Source organism: Porites lutea, chromosome 2, assembly GCF_958299795.1.
Source record: "Porites lutea chromosome 2, jaPorLute2.1, whole genome shotgun sequence".
NCBI classification, from domain to species: Eukaryota; Metazoa; Cnidaria; class Anthozoa; order Scleractinia; family Poritidae; genus Porites; species Porites lutea.
Window position 1 is genome coordinate 19,729,098 of NC_133202.1, and position 15,378 is coordinate 19,744,475.

The 15,378-nt window shown below is 37.8% G+C and overlaps 1 protein-coding gene across 1 annotated transcript in view; it reads right to left on the bottom strand.

Moving 5' to 3' along the window:
• Positions 1–14,033, bottom strand: part of LOC140927969 (probable ATP-dependent RNA helicase DDX52) — a 138,576-nt gene extending 124,543 nt beyond the window's left edge. Inside the window, exons 1-2 of the mRNA XM_073377672.1 lie at positions 13,912–14,033; positions 10,934–11,165 (exon numbers count right to left, since the gene is read on the bottom strand). Coding sequence (XP_073233773.1) covers positions 10,934–11,165; positions 13,912–14,001 — 322 coding nt within the window. The 5' untranslated portion in view covers positions 14,002–14,033. The remainder of the gene's footprint in view (positions 1–10,933; positions 11,166–13,911) is intronic.
• Between the last annotated feature and the right edge of the window lie 1,345 nt (positions 14,034–15,378).

Consider the following 15,378-nt stretch of genomic DNA (forward strand, 5'->3'; position numbering starts at 1 on the left):
TCTGTGTTTTCCGGCTAGATTTTTGACGCTGCTGAATTTTTGTGCGATGACGTTACTGTATGGGCCAAATTGTTTGTTTTTAAACATCAATTTATAGAGTTTCATCCTGATTTGTAGTATACGTAGAGTAAAATGTAGGAAGCATATGTCATTACTTAATCTTGTACTCCCGCGCGCGTTCCTGATACCCTGTCGGTCGAGACGAAATGATTTGTGTTGTGATCAATGCCGTTGCTGCAGATGTAATGTTTTCACAAGTATTATCAATAGTGGAAAAAGGATGGAAACATTAAGGTACAATGAAAATTGTTCTGGTAAATGGTTAACTTAAGCGAATGAAGTACTGCAGAGTAACAGAGGGGACATGCAATATTTTTGACATTGACCTTTGCCATTAGTGAAAGCACGTGAACAATATACAGGTTATGAACCTCATAAATGATGGGCCAGCCGTTTGTGCTGTGCCCTATATACAGATGTGTTTTTTATTTTTTTGAGACCTTTTCTGACCTAACTGATCCAAACCTTTAGCGTAGGCAGGCGTCGACGTTAGGAATGTACTTTTGTTATGATTTTACATGACCGCCTGCCATTTATTCAGTGGCATGATTGTTTATTGATGTTGGACGGACAACTATTTCATTTCCCAGCTCGTAAATCACATAATGCCAAAGAAATTGTTTTCAAAATAGACACACCAGTTTGTATCATCGCCAAAACAGCAATTACTTTGGCCCAGAAGTTCACCTGATGACAAGCAAAGCGGAATAACACGTGATCGATGACGGCCGTGCGCTGGAAAATTCTCCTTTTTTCTGCGCTAATTCCTCATAAAAGGCAAAAGAAGATTCCGCTATGTAGAAAGTGCTTCGCAATACGTATTCTTGGTGAGAAAAATTCCAGCAATGTGGTGCAAATAAGGAGTTTCAACGGTTAACCACGAGAATACATATCAACATTAAGAGGTCATAACAGACTAATGTTACTTTCCGTTTGCCGAAACGTTGTTAACCATTGTAACACGAAGGAAGCAGTGTTTTCCTCAGTTTGAGCTGTCGTTTTCTTTGCGAGTCAAATACCAGTTCACGTACGTTTCAAAGCTCTCTTTTCATTTTCTCTGCCGACAATACACAAAAACACAGGGTTTCGCTTGAGAAATGCAGTTGAAATACACAGACATATGCGCTTATGTCACGCTATTTATGTCACGCTTTTATTACGTCATCGCGTAATTCGAATTGGCCCTATAATTCGGTCGTGAATAAGTCTATGTCACCCCCACCACCAATAACATAATTATGTCATTGATTCCTTTAATTTCAGTTAAAACCAGTGTTATACACGGCTCAACTTGTGTGCAGTAGCACAATTTTGCATTCAGACAATGAGGGACAAAAGTGTTGACACACTTCCGTAAAATGGCCCCTTTTTGCATGGTGGATATACTTATCCCCTTCCCCTGTCTACCCCAACCCCTTCTCCCCAAAATCTCGGGGGGTGGGGGGATTTACGGTGTTTAAAAGGAATGAAATAATAAATGAATTAAATGTTTGTTAAAAGCACCCGTTTTAAACAAGTGTGTCAACTACTTTTGTCCCTGATTGTAGCTACAGATTACACGATAATCATGTCAAGGACACTCAAGGTCACGGGTAATCATGTCATGTATGACCGCAGTGCATGATTTCTAAGGGTAATCATGTCAAGTTTGCGCGCTTTGTGTTGCTTGCCGTCAGTGAAGAGGCAAAAACATGACTTCCACGTTTGCTTCGTTGACCGAGCAAGACATCAAAGACAAGGACTCACAAACACAAAAAGGTCGACGAAGGTGGCAAAGGAGCTGTTTGCTGATGACGTGAAAGACAAAAACTGAGAGAACCTGAGGAAAAGAAAGAGTTGGCACAAACTTTGAAAACATTTTATGTCACGGCGAAGCGAGAAAGAAAGGATTCGTTCAGTGTATAATAAAACGATTATTAGGATTCCTTCAATGTATGATAAAACAATAATTACATTCAGTTTTTGTGATATCCAGAATAATCAAGGTCTCGGTAAGAGTTATCAGCCTCAGCCTTCGGCTTCAGCTGATAACCCCTACCTTGACCTTGATTATTCTAGATATCACAAAAACCTCATCCAATAATTCTTAATTACTGTAAAAAGCCAGTCTGCATGAGATGTAGAATCACAAAGTTTGTACGTGCAAGTGTCGGACTTTAATGCCCCTTTCCTGGGTTGTACGTGAGGGAATTCGAGTTATCACACCGTAAACTAGCGAGCAGAATCATAAAAATAATTCACGCACACAATTTGCACGTGTAGATGTTGGACTTTGACCCTTTTACAATTTGTACGTAAAAAAAACGTAAATTGTTTACTAGAAAATTTTCTCAAACAATTTTTAAAAAATCACCTTGGCTTCATTACAATATCTGCAATTAAATTATGCTTCATGCAACGTCAAGGTTGATAGCCTAACATTAATTTTATTACCTTCCAAGAAAATTATCGAACTGTCAAAATAAATTTCTACTCATATCATGTTATTCCACTCAATAAAGCAATAATTGTATTTATTTTGTCAACTAGCTTCTTCCGAATTTAATTCCCTAACCGCTACCGTTTCAACTTAAGTTACGCATCTTACTTATAAAATAAAATATGTTTCCATAACTATGATAACTCTTAAGAAGCAAACATGTATCATGTTCCTCGCCGAAAAAGGTCTGTTGAACTTTGTAAGTGAGAGAATAAAGCTTGTTTACAGGATTAACAATACTTGCCTTGCCTTTCAGACTTCTAAAACAACAAATATTTATAGGCCGCAAACTTCTGAATTAAAGTCCATATCTAAATTTAAATTATTGTTTCACTGGAAGAACTTTAAAAAATTACTATATGAACTTTTATACTCTAGCTTGAAGCAGGTTAAAAAAGAACTCATAAATTACGAAATACGTGTGTTGTACCATTCGCGATAGGCGAATTAGGTCAAATGTCTTGAAGCAGCACCCACACTAAAATATGGACACGTCAACAGCTGCATCACTGTACTCAGCACTTGAATCATGAAGATATTTCAATGCTATGCTTTTAAACACCTTTAGCAGTAATAAAAGAAGTAAAAATTGTGAAGAATCAAAATGGCGGTCTCTAATTAAGTGCCCTTGTTTGACCTTAAGCAATATCATTAAAAGTTAGATGCCCAAACCACTGACATATGAGCTATTTTTTCAAAATAGCTCAACAAATCACGCTGTTAGAGTCATGCTATAACACAGATTCCAGACAGCTTGTAAACTTGCATGGTTAAGACAGCTTATCACCTTGTTTAGAAGGGCTAAACAAAAGGTTAACTAACAATTAATGTACATGCGTACTAATGATCTCGCCCTAGCTTACCTCTGCAAATGATAAATGAACTTCCTATTGTTTATTGATGGGGATGGCAAGACGAGAGGAACTCCACCACAATCAACTAGTTGAACTTTTACAAGGTTCATTGTACTTACTCGTAAATTTCTGCTTTACAATTAAACTTCTACAGTCTTCTTCTACATTCCCTAGCTGCTTTCTTTTTTGTTTATTTGTTTTTGTTTGCATGGATATACGAATAAGCCTTAGGTTACAACTAGAACAAAGCTTCCTACTCTAAAAAACGTGTGTCTACATAATGAATGAGTTTCCTAAGTTTAATGACCAAAAAGACCGAAATCTCAATTAAAAGGATATAAGTGTGTGTTTTTTTAACCATATATAAATAAGATTATCATTCACTCATCCATTCGCAAAGCACCCTCGATATTAGTCATCTTCTCTAGACCAGGGGTAGGGTTTCGATCTGACCACATCTACTGGATCATTCTTTCCTACGGTCACTTGCTGCACTGAAACAGGGGTCCCACAACATCAATCAACTCACAACCACAATAAAACAGAACTGAGAAGGGGTAAGCAAAGACCAGAAATTGACTTAAGACGATCCCCCCGTCCCAGGCGAAGAGAAGATGACTACCACAGCCCAACATAGAAGTCAATCAACAAGGGAATGCCATATTTGACAAATCCCTTGCGGAGTCATCTCACAGGACCCGAGAGTGAGACAAAATTATAGCGTAGTACTTGGAACCATGAAACCCCTCCATTGAGGGAACGACCACTAACTACTGATAGGTTTTAATACTGGCACCCTAGAGGCGTATAGCAACACCGAATAAATATATAACAATCATTCACACACCATTAGCATGATTCACACATCATTACCATCCCACAAATACGCCAACAGATCGCAGAAAAAGCTTGCCAACAACGTATGGTACAAAAACAATACCTATCAAAATTAGGGAAACGCCCAAAAAACTTCTCACCAACAGAATCACTCTCAGGTAGAAACGTATCACGTGCTACATTGCATCTAAATTAACAAGTTCAATTATTAGAGGTCCCTGCAAGGTATCAATCTTGTCAGTGAGATCTTGACTCTCTCAAAACACACTCCCATCTCCAAAGTTCACAGAAACTCTCACCGCCTAAATCAATAAGAACAGCATCTAGAAACCTGATCCAACAGCCCTTCCTCACTAAAAAGGTTGTTAGAATAGACTTCCCCTAAGCACACAAGGCTTACACAAACACCCAAATCACTAAAATCACTAATAATATCGGGCTCACAAAGATACCTGTTATTTGAATTCATAATCAGGCTCACAAAGATACCTGCTCACTTTTTTATTGGACTCACACAAATACCTGCTCACTATTTTATCAGGCTCACACAGATACCTGCCCACTTTTTTATCGCGCTCAAACAGATACCCGCTCACTTTTTTTATGGGGCTCACACAGATACCCACTCCCTTTTTTTATCCGAATGCAACTTTGAAACATTCCTGAACGTCGCGAATCCTTCACTTCGTGCTCCACAGAAGTAACAAGCCGAAAAGTCATGAACTTGCGTGCCCAATCTTGTCCCCAAACTAGTGCATAATTTCATTAACTATTTTTTAAGTTCAACACTACCTTGGGTCACAGTGGCACAATCAGCTAATCCTTCTCTTAGAGTCTCCTCAGATCTGACAGGCCACACAGGTGAGTCGGTTCAAACCCCGGGCAAAAACAAAATAATAATTCTTTGTTCCTTGAAAAAGTTGAAGAATAAATCAAAGAAATCAAAGTGATCTCGAGACATCCTGAACTAATTCGGCTCTCACTTCATCAAAAACTTCATCAAATAGCCGAATAAAACCGAAACCTACAGACTTTGAGTGCCAAAGCTTGTCCCAAAAAGAGCAACTTTGGGACACTCCTGAGAGTCGCGAATGCTTTACTTCGTGTTCCACCGAAGTAATAACCTTTTGTCAAAAGTTTCTCACACAATTAAAATCAACAATTTTGACCATCAAAATTGGAGTGACTTTTTTTGTGTAAGAACCTATTTTTCTTTTCCAGGCTGAAAAAGTTCTTATATTTTTGGGGATTTAAATGCCAGATTTCAGCCTGTAGGTTCTCAAATCAATAGGTTCTTATATGCGGATTTTTACTGTATACGGGAAAAAAAGCGAAAAAACTACAGACACATAATGAGGGAACTAAAAAGTGTCCTTATATATACCAAGAAAAAATTACTTAAGTTTAGAATTGAACAAAACAGCACTAGAGGCATTCTGAATTTCAGAATTTTTAGTTAATGGCAGCGATTTCCATAAAACAGGTGCAGCATGAGCAAAGGCCCGATCCCCAAGTGTAGAGCAGTTGACTTTTGGAACAAACAGAAGAGATTGTGCAGATGAACGAAGAGCATAATTAGCAACCGGTTTCAGGGATAAAAGATCTTTAATGTAGGATGGACTTTGGTTGTGTAGTGACTTGTAAACAAAAAGGAGCAATTTGAACTGAACTCTAACCGTTACTGGAAGCCAATGTAGGTCGATAAGAGCGGGTGTGATATGATCAAATTTCGCAATCTGAAAAGTCACTCTAGCCGCGGCATTCTGGACTTTCTGTAAATGATCAAGCTGATATTTAGGTAGACTAAACAGAAGCGCATTACAGTAATCAAGGTGCGAAGATACAAAGGCATGGATCAATGTCTTTGTGGATTGCACGGTAAAGAATTTTCTGATCTGTCTTATGTTGTATAGTCCGCGAAAAGCCTTAATACAAATCTTGTCTATGTGAACATTCATTGGCATATGAGCATCGAACCAGGACCCAAGGTTCCGGACGCTTTCTAAAGGTTTAATGACGGTGTAACCAATGATAATAGATTCAATAGATGTTTTTTTAAGTTGTTGACGGGTGCCAATAATTAGAGAGTCAGTTTTCGCGTCATTGATCATTAAACGATTTCCAGTAAACCAAGAGCGAACATCAGCGATGCACTTTTCAATCACAGAGACAGCATTAATTTCCAAATGGATAGAACAAGGTCGGAAGGAGAGATAAATCTGGGTGTTGTCAGCATAACCATGGACAAGAAGGGAGGTGCACAAAAGACTAAACGTTTCCAATAAATCCATAAATTTCTTGGTGTCATTGTCACGGAGGTCATCTAAATGAAGGTTGAAGTCTCAAGAGATAACAAGAACCTCGGGGCACATAACAACATTCTCTAAAAACTGAGAGAATTCATCAAAGAAAACAGAGGCAGAAACAGGATGTAACAAAGAATATGGAGGTCAATACACTATTACATGTCTCATTGAGCAATCGTGCACTTTAACAATCCACTCAGAATATTCAAAGGACTTGTTTTCCTTCCCATCCACTAATGAATCATTGACAGAGTCTCGAAACAGAATCCCAGTTCCACAACCATGGTTTTGCGATTGTCGAAAAAAATTAAGGCAGAAACTTGATTTGTAAATAATGCCTCCTGATTTTGAGACTTTCTTGCTATGTTCTGTATCTGAGATTTCTTCTAATTTCTTTGCGAAATATACATACATTTAGCGGCACGTAAAGAACAAGATAATTTATTTCTATATTTTTTGTATTGATTTTCGCAGTCAGAAGAGGGATTACAGAGAAAGAGTTTATATAAAATATTTTTCCTTTTTATGGATTTGAGAAGGCCCTTGGCTACCATGCAAGCTGAGGCTACATTTTCACTGTGTGAGCTGGCATGCAAAAAGTAGCCTCTGCCGACAACTGTTCAGTTTTCTAGCATGCATGTGCGAAATTCGTAACACAATTTGCAAGCAAAATCAATCGTTCGGTCTGTTGTCAAATGGCGTGAGTTTCAAGGGAATAAAAAAATGGCGACAACTCTGATCTGCTATGCAAGACTCACACAATACTCTAAACCGGTCAAGAACAGGAAAAAAACCTGTTTTTTTAATTTATTCGTTCAGATTTCTGGACAGATTTGAATGGTTGTCGCCTCGCAGGGTAGCCCTTGGACAACAAAGTCTTGTTAAAATATCCACTTCTGCCATTTCTTGCCTTCACATTTTTCAAAGGGAAGCACTTATCACAATGGTGAAAGGAACACAGGATATCTTGCACATTATTGTGGATGGGACGAGCATTTTGGTTCTCTAAATGCGCTTTAAATTATAATATTTGAGCTTTATTGAATAGCAATCTAGGATCTACACAAATCCAAAGGTAAGTATACATTTTTTTCCTCAGTTTGCTTTCTTCTGCAAACATGATTCCTGTTTTATCAAATTGGCTTTGATGATGTCAAGCTTAATCTTGTGCTCGAACTCCACATGCTAGAGGCACAACAAGCCACTACTCTATCTTTTTTTAAAAAATAATAAAGTTCTTTCTTATGTTATATAGGCGAACAAATATAATACTAAATAAAATTCAGAACTCTTTGTTGCATTAAACTACAGTGTATTGAACCCATTTCAGACTGCAATATGTAACTCAGTGAATATTACTTTGGCGGGATGTTTGATTCCACCTTCATCAAGCACCAGATTTTTTTATTCGCTTAATGAAAAAATATGTCTCTTTGTGATCTTGTTGATACAGCCATTTTTTAACCTGAACCATGACATATTTTCAATCAGCAATTCACTTTAACAAGAACCATAGTTAAAATATCTTGCTCTTATCTGGTGGTATAAACTAACCACATTTGATGCAAATTGTGCCCTGTCCTAAAAATGAGTGTCTTGTGGACAGATGAACTGACACAAAGTGACTAATGTGCACACTTGAGAAGCACAAGGAAATGTGTGAACTAATTACAAGAATAATGCCTTGTAGTTACTTGATCATGAGTCCATTTTGTGGGTATCTCCATGGTAATTTAGGATCCCTAGCACGTGCACAAAAATCAAACCTGTGGCTCATAATGAGCAAGTAAGTAACAAATACCATGATAACTTCTGATAAAGTTCATGGCTATTTCTATCTGTTTGTGTTTGCTCGGTGTGTTTTTTGAGTTGTATTAGTTTTTTGAGCTGTATTAAAGGAAACAAGCCAAAACAAGGATTCAGGCTCTGAACCTCCCACCCAGAAGGCCCTGCCCTAATGACTGCACTAATCCTTAAACCTAAGGATAAGCACACCTTGGACATTCAGTTCAATTCATTCAGTTTTCCACTGGTAACCCACAGCAAATAACATGCCCTGCCCACTGAGTCTGTTACTTGTTACGTGCTTAACACATGGTTTGGGTTATCGAGGGTAAAATTATATAGAAATGATCTGCAGAGAAACAAAAATTACTTTGAGTTAGTGAGACGTTCAAGTTATCAAGGGTTCAAGTTACCATGAAAAAAAGTACATTAAATGTATTAAAGGAAATCCAGGGGAAATCAACTTTGGATTGAGTTAGCATGAGGTTCGAGTTAGCAAGCGTTTGAGTTATCAGGAGTCAACTGTACTGCCATGAGATCTTTACCAAGAAAAAAATGGCCTAATGCTTTTCTTATAAAATGAAAATCTCTTTGAGCTAAGATCTTTCAAGACAAGCACGATTGAAGCAGCTCTTCTGCAATATTGTAATCTGCATCTAAAAATGTGCAACACCAGCATGTGTATTTTGTTTACAAGACTCAAATTTCCTCTGACTGATTAATATAATTTGCATTGAGGTAACAACTAATTCCCAAGATGCACCCTTAGCCAAAGGAATTCTATGCACCATTAGAGAATGTAGAAAATGGAAAACTATGGCCTTTACTACAGGCTCATCCTCTCCCTTTTGTTTGTTCCACTTGCATGCTCTATAAAAAATAACCAAAAAACTAACTTGCACCTGCCAGGCAGGCTTAAATCAACTTACAGAGCTGGTACTCAGTTGACGTGTTGACCAACATTTGGTCTGCCAAAATCAACCAACATATTGACTGAAACTTGGTGGATGTATGAATGTCAATTAAGCATTGGTCAATAGTGCTGACCAATACTTGGCCATGGGGTGCCTTAATAATAATGGCTTTCGTTATGTTTAGGCAACCGTCGCTTTATAGAGGAAAAAACTAACTGAATGCATAAGCAAAATGACGAGTTTACGTGACAATGTGATGAGTTTACAAGCCAAATGTAGAGTGTAGAATGAGAAAAAACATTAACCTTTTTTGGGTTATTTTCTATATTAACCTCTCTTGAATCTAAGGTAATTGGCCAAAATCTAAAAAAATTGCTAAGAAATGTCCTATCTACGATATTCATTGTTCGTGGCTAAAAGATACATTCAAAAATGACCAGGATTTGCATTTTTCGTTCTTTATTGTTAAACTAGCCTACGTTGCAGCCGGCCCACGTACTCATCTAAACCATTTGTTTAGTCCGTCTGTGAATTAGTGCACAAAAACTCGTTCAAATATCCTGCAGAGTCACAAGGACATATGTGAGCATTTCTGATAGGCGGGTTTCTTACGGGTTTCTTATGAGCCTCACGATTGGCCTAATTTTTGCATGTGCGTGACAGTTGGGTGGAGTCACATGTCAATATTCACAGAAGGGAGTTGGCAAGGATCGTTTACAGTAAACAATGACCGAGCAGTTCGAACTTTTTAAACCGTCTTCTGAACAAAAAAATGCTTTGGGATAATTCCTTCAAGGCCAGAATTACCGCGTTTTTGTTCTGCAATCTAGTCAACAGTTGTAAAGTCAAAACAAATCAGAAAATCATGATATTCGATCACGACCAAAAAAAACTACACACATGTAGCTATTCAGGTCCAGGCATGGACCAGTAATGGGAAACAAGCAACTGTCTATTGTTTTTTGCCCTACATAAACAAGACAGAAAACAATAGATGCAGCTCTTTTAAAGTATTTTTTATACATGTATTCCTACCACGGGCATTTTTAGAGCACATTTTTACATCTATCACATTTTGTTGTATTATTTTTCGGGCTAAGCAAGGATTATTTGTCAGAATTTGCATTGCTGCATGTGGCACGTGCCTTATCTCGCTTTAGCATTAGGCAGAAGCACAAGTTGAGTATACAGTGTAAATATCTCCTTAGTTCCCCCAGTTACCTAACAACAAAATGTAAGTGAGCCAGATTCGACTCTCAACTGACTCTTTTTGTTTGTTTGTTTATGTCTATTTGTTATTTTTAGCTTTTTTTTTTTATTTTCATCACATTTTTTCCCTTGGCTTGTTTCTCCCTTTATTCCAACAATTATTTTGCTTCTTGCTGTGCCTTGCAAGGTTTTGCGATACAGTACACGTACAGGAATTTTATATTTTATAATTTTGGGAGATGTTTTTATTACAATGCAAGTTTCATTTTTAATCATTAGTTAGCTCCTACAGTATTGATAGAAGGGATGCTTTGTAAACTCTCGGAAGGGACTACCCATAGTAATTACTGGTGCATGTATATTATTTTTAGTCTTAAATAAAGCTGGCCATATAAATTATGCATTCCTAGTATGAATATTATTTACTTGTGTACATTTCAGATCAAAGACCTGTGAAGACATTATTTGCCTTGTAAATGAGTTTAGTACCTTCCTTGGGATCTCTCTTTCTTTTCTTTGCCTTTCTCACATTCTTACCAACTTGTCCATCCTCCGTCTGTACTGCATTGTTGTTTTCAATGCTCTGATGATGAAGACATCTTGCAGCATCTTTCAAATTTCCATCAATCATTGATAGGCCTTCTGTGTTACCTAAACTTCCAAAAAAGTCCAGGGAATTACGGGCCAGACTCTTTGAATCTGACATTTTACCACTAGAAGCCTGCAAAAGAACAAAATTTTAGAAGGAAGAAAGAGGATCAATACAAATTGAGTAAACATTGACTGGGGACCACAAGTTTCCTACATGCATCTGATTGAAGAGCATTGATTCCCAAGACTATTTTAAAATCTGAACTTACTGGCCATAATAGCCCATGTTCAATCTATTACATTTTCTTACACAACTCTGAGGCTCTAGGGTCACAATTGCAAATTTTTCATGACTCCCTTATCTCTCAATTACTAGAAGAGACTTGAGCACAAAGAAAACCAAAGATAGAACTATAACTAGAAAGCCTTTTGATATATTGAAAGTGGGCTATTAGAGGACTCAGTGCAAAAACGACATCTGATATTTTGCAAATTTTGAAATTTGCACGAAACTTACGAAATTTTAACCTGTCAATTCTTTTCTTGAGTAAGAAAACATACCGTTAACATTTCCTTGATGATTTCCACTTTGGCAAACATCACATAAGCAAAAAAAAGTCTACTTGCAGGGCTCGAAATTAAAAAAATCCTCAGGTCGCCTTTTGGCGACCAACTAGAGAAATATAGTCGCCAGATGCAAATTTTTAGTCGCCAGTTTGTATAATGTAAATGACGCAGCTCAGGGATTGTGATATTTCGCGCGGTCGCGAAGCTGTGAAATTCAGGTACATGTAAATCCACGAAATTCACAAAAGCACGCAAAATACCATGAAATTCAGTAGAAATTTTGTCAAATACATGTCTGTACAACATATTTGGAACTTATCTCAGCAAATTTATCTTGAAACTTCGTCGCTGAAACGTGCAAATAACGTCCTAAAGCTACCAGGCGTAGATTATGTTGCAAAAAACTGGGCACTAGTTATGATGTTAAAGGCTTCACCATTGGTTCATTTGTGGAGCATATTGTTGTTGAGAGAGCAAATGATGACCTCTGTTAGAAAAACATTTAAAATGCTGGTCTGATCAAAGCAAAACCGATTGATTTCTAACTAATTTTCTCTGAAAATAAGCATAAAATCGGCCGTTTTTACTGATTGCTTTTCGCGAAGTTTGGTCTGTAAATTATTTCGAAATTGGCTGATTTTTCCACGAATTTGTCCCTCAAGATCCCGTGAAATTTGACTTTTTCCCGTGACCTGTGAGAAGCCCCGTATAGGATGGCGCAATCCATCAAATTTGGAAATACCATGGATAGAAGTCGGTGTAAATTTGGAGGTAAACTGGCTTTGTTTATGAGATTTGGCACATTTTTTATGATGAGAGCAAAGCAAGATAATATCAAACGTTTGTGTTAACTTTACTCATTTAATTTAAATCTAAAATATAGAGAAATCTGGTCGCCACTTTGGCAACTAAACCAGAATTTTTAGTCACTAAGGAGAAAATATTAGTCACATTGGTAACTGTATCAGTCACAATTTCGAGCTCTGACTTGGCAGTTTCTTTTGTGTGACACATACAATGTCTCGCATAAAAAAACTATGTGTTCCTTTCACCAAACAATGAAAATTTTAAACCAATATCTGGCCATAACTGTCGCTACCATGCAGCTCAGAGTTTGCCAGTAGCCTTAACTACTAAACTTTCTAGACGAAACTCTTGACTCCTGACATTTTCTAGTTGCACAGTTATGTACAGCTTCAAAAATTTTTTTTTGACTCTGAGCTATGATACGCAATGTCTCACTGGAAGCGAGTTTAGTCCTTTCTAGATCTCCAATTCCTTGCTATCAACTTTTGCATGTATTCCTTCTTTTACTATCCTGGCCCCGGTTGTTCAAAAGTTGGATAGCGCTATCCACCGGATAAATCACTATCCAGCGGATAAGTATTACAGAAATCAATTATGCTATCCACTGGATAGTGATTTATCCGGTAGATAGCGCTATCCAACGTTTGAACAACCTGGGCCTGGTCAACAGCTTGCCACAGTCTCCCATACCCTACCCTCTGTGTTCAACATTGTAGAATATGTTCAGGTTTCTTAAGTGAAGCCGAATTCAAAGTAAAGACCTTGTTTGAGCAAGCAACTCATGTGCAATCATATTTCTAAAAAAATAAACTATCCAAAACATTACTATTAGATTTTATCTTAATCAACACTGAACAACCATGTGTTGGGATAGAGGGGGGCTTCTTTTTAACTGGGGAGAGAGGCCAGGGGAAGAGGCCTGTTACACTGTTTGGTTTTGCATACTTGATTTCTGGAAAAAGTAATGGTGAATAAATCAAAAAGAAAATAATATCAATTTTTTGTACAACAGGAGAAACCAAATTGCCTAATTTTGTAACTGAGCAGCACTTTCGAAATTTTCAGAATTTTTCCAAGGTGATGTTCACGCACGAAGGCTTTCAGTTAAGAATCCTTTGAAATAGTAAACAACTGTTGTAAAAATTATATGGACCTAGCGCACACTTCTTTTGTTAGTATTATCAACGGAGCCAATTTCATGCATAATGAAATCAAGCGAAATTTCCATTGAACTATAAAATCAACTTTCACCTTGTTCGCTCATCATCGAACACAATATTTACGGCGACCTTGATTTCCCTCGATAACTGAACGCAATTAGTCGATCAATTTTGTTCTATACAGTTACGATGTCCGAAAAGAGAACTTTCAAACCATGTGATGGTTAGCTTGTAACAGTTACTAAACCTTACATCAATTACAGAAGACATCAACTCTTTATAGTACTAAGGTTCCAAATGATCAGTCGTATACTTCACAAGTAAGACAAGATTTAGACTTACTTTTAACTTTTGCGAGCCATTATGAGATCTCTTTTGATTGAATGATGCTCCTGCACTTAGTCTTTTAAAAAGGTCAAAGCTGTCCGCCATGTTGCTAACTATCGCCAATCGTTAGTCTAGTTGGTCAGCGGGGAAAAGTAGGACAGGGTGGTAGGTACTTCATGTATGGGGACATTTTCATGATGTATGAAATGTATGAGGACAGGAACGTGAAATCCGAAATTGGATTTGTAACCTTGGTAACCTTTCGCCAACGCGTGCAATATGCACGACAGCCTCTCAAAAAATGCCCTTTTTTTATTGTTTGACAAATTATGCGATTATACCGTGCAGAATTTAGTGGTCGGCAGTTCGAATAGCGACGATGGAACATATAAAACAGACAAAGAAAGAAGCCCATTAAAATTGAAAATTATCTAAAGAATGTCGGCCAGTTTGATCCAGTTCCATAGCTCGGATTTTTTTATGTAACACGATTGAGTGCCTGTCGCGTCCACAAGCGAGTTTGTAGTTAGATAGCAGTTCATTTGTTACTTTTACTTATTTCTGATTTCAAGCAATCTTTAGAGACAAATGGTTAGTATATGGATATTTTAATGTACCAGGAACAATCTTCTAATGTTTTCAGATGTTTTGCGGCAAATGACAGCAACGAGGAAACTCTTCGGCCTCTATGGGAATACTTCAACTGGAAATACCGCTGGATCATCTGACTAATCTCGGATCCACTGTGAATGGAACAGCGTAGATCGCTAATCCGTTAATCTGGATTTGGATTCTTCGGATTTCAAATCCAATGAATCCTTTTTCAAAAAGGATTCACCAGATCAAAAATCCGGATTTGGATTTGCCGAAAGGAACGCGAAATCCGTTCTTAGATCTAAAATCCGTTTTTGGATTCACCGAAAGGAACACACCCTTAGATTTCACTTAGATTATTGATTGTACCGACTTTACCATTCTCGTCCCCAGAGCCACTCGGCTTAATTTGTAACGTTTCAAGACCACGTGACCAAGAAACGACGGGCTCTGGGGACGAGAATGATTGAACAATAGCCTGCGTAGCTGGCGGAATGGCGGTATTGTGTACTAGTCGAGTGGATCAGTCGAGTGAGATTTGGCGGCGGAGCCGCCACGAGCGGCGTAAGCCTCGTCCCCACTCCCTTTTTTGGATCACGGCTCCGCCGCAAAAACTTAAATCGCGTCGACACAATACCTCCAGCTACGCAGGCTAAGTGGTAAACCATAGATACGAGATTTTGAAATCGTAGATTGGTTACAAAAGAAGAAATGTATGGGGCAAAAATAACGTGCAAAGCTTGTGCCTCAGAAAAAAATCCTGCAGACGAGTGGAATTAGAATAAAAATTCATGCACAGAAAATTTTTACCCCCCCCCCCCGGTTATTTCTAATGGCCCCTCCTCTAGATTTCCTCATAAAACAGAGTTAACAATTAGCAATTTTAAA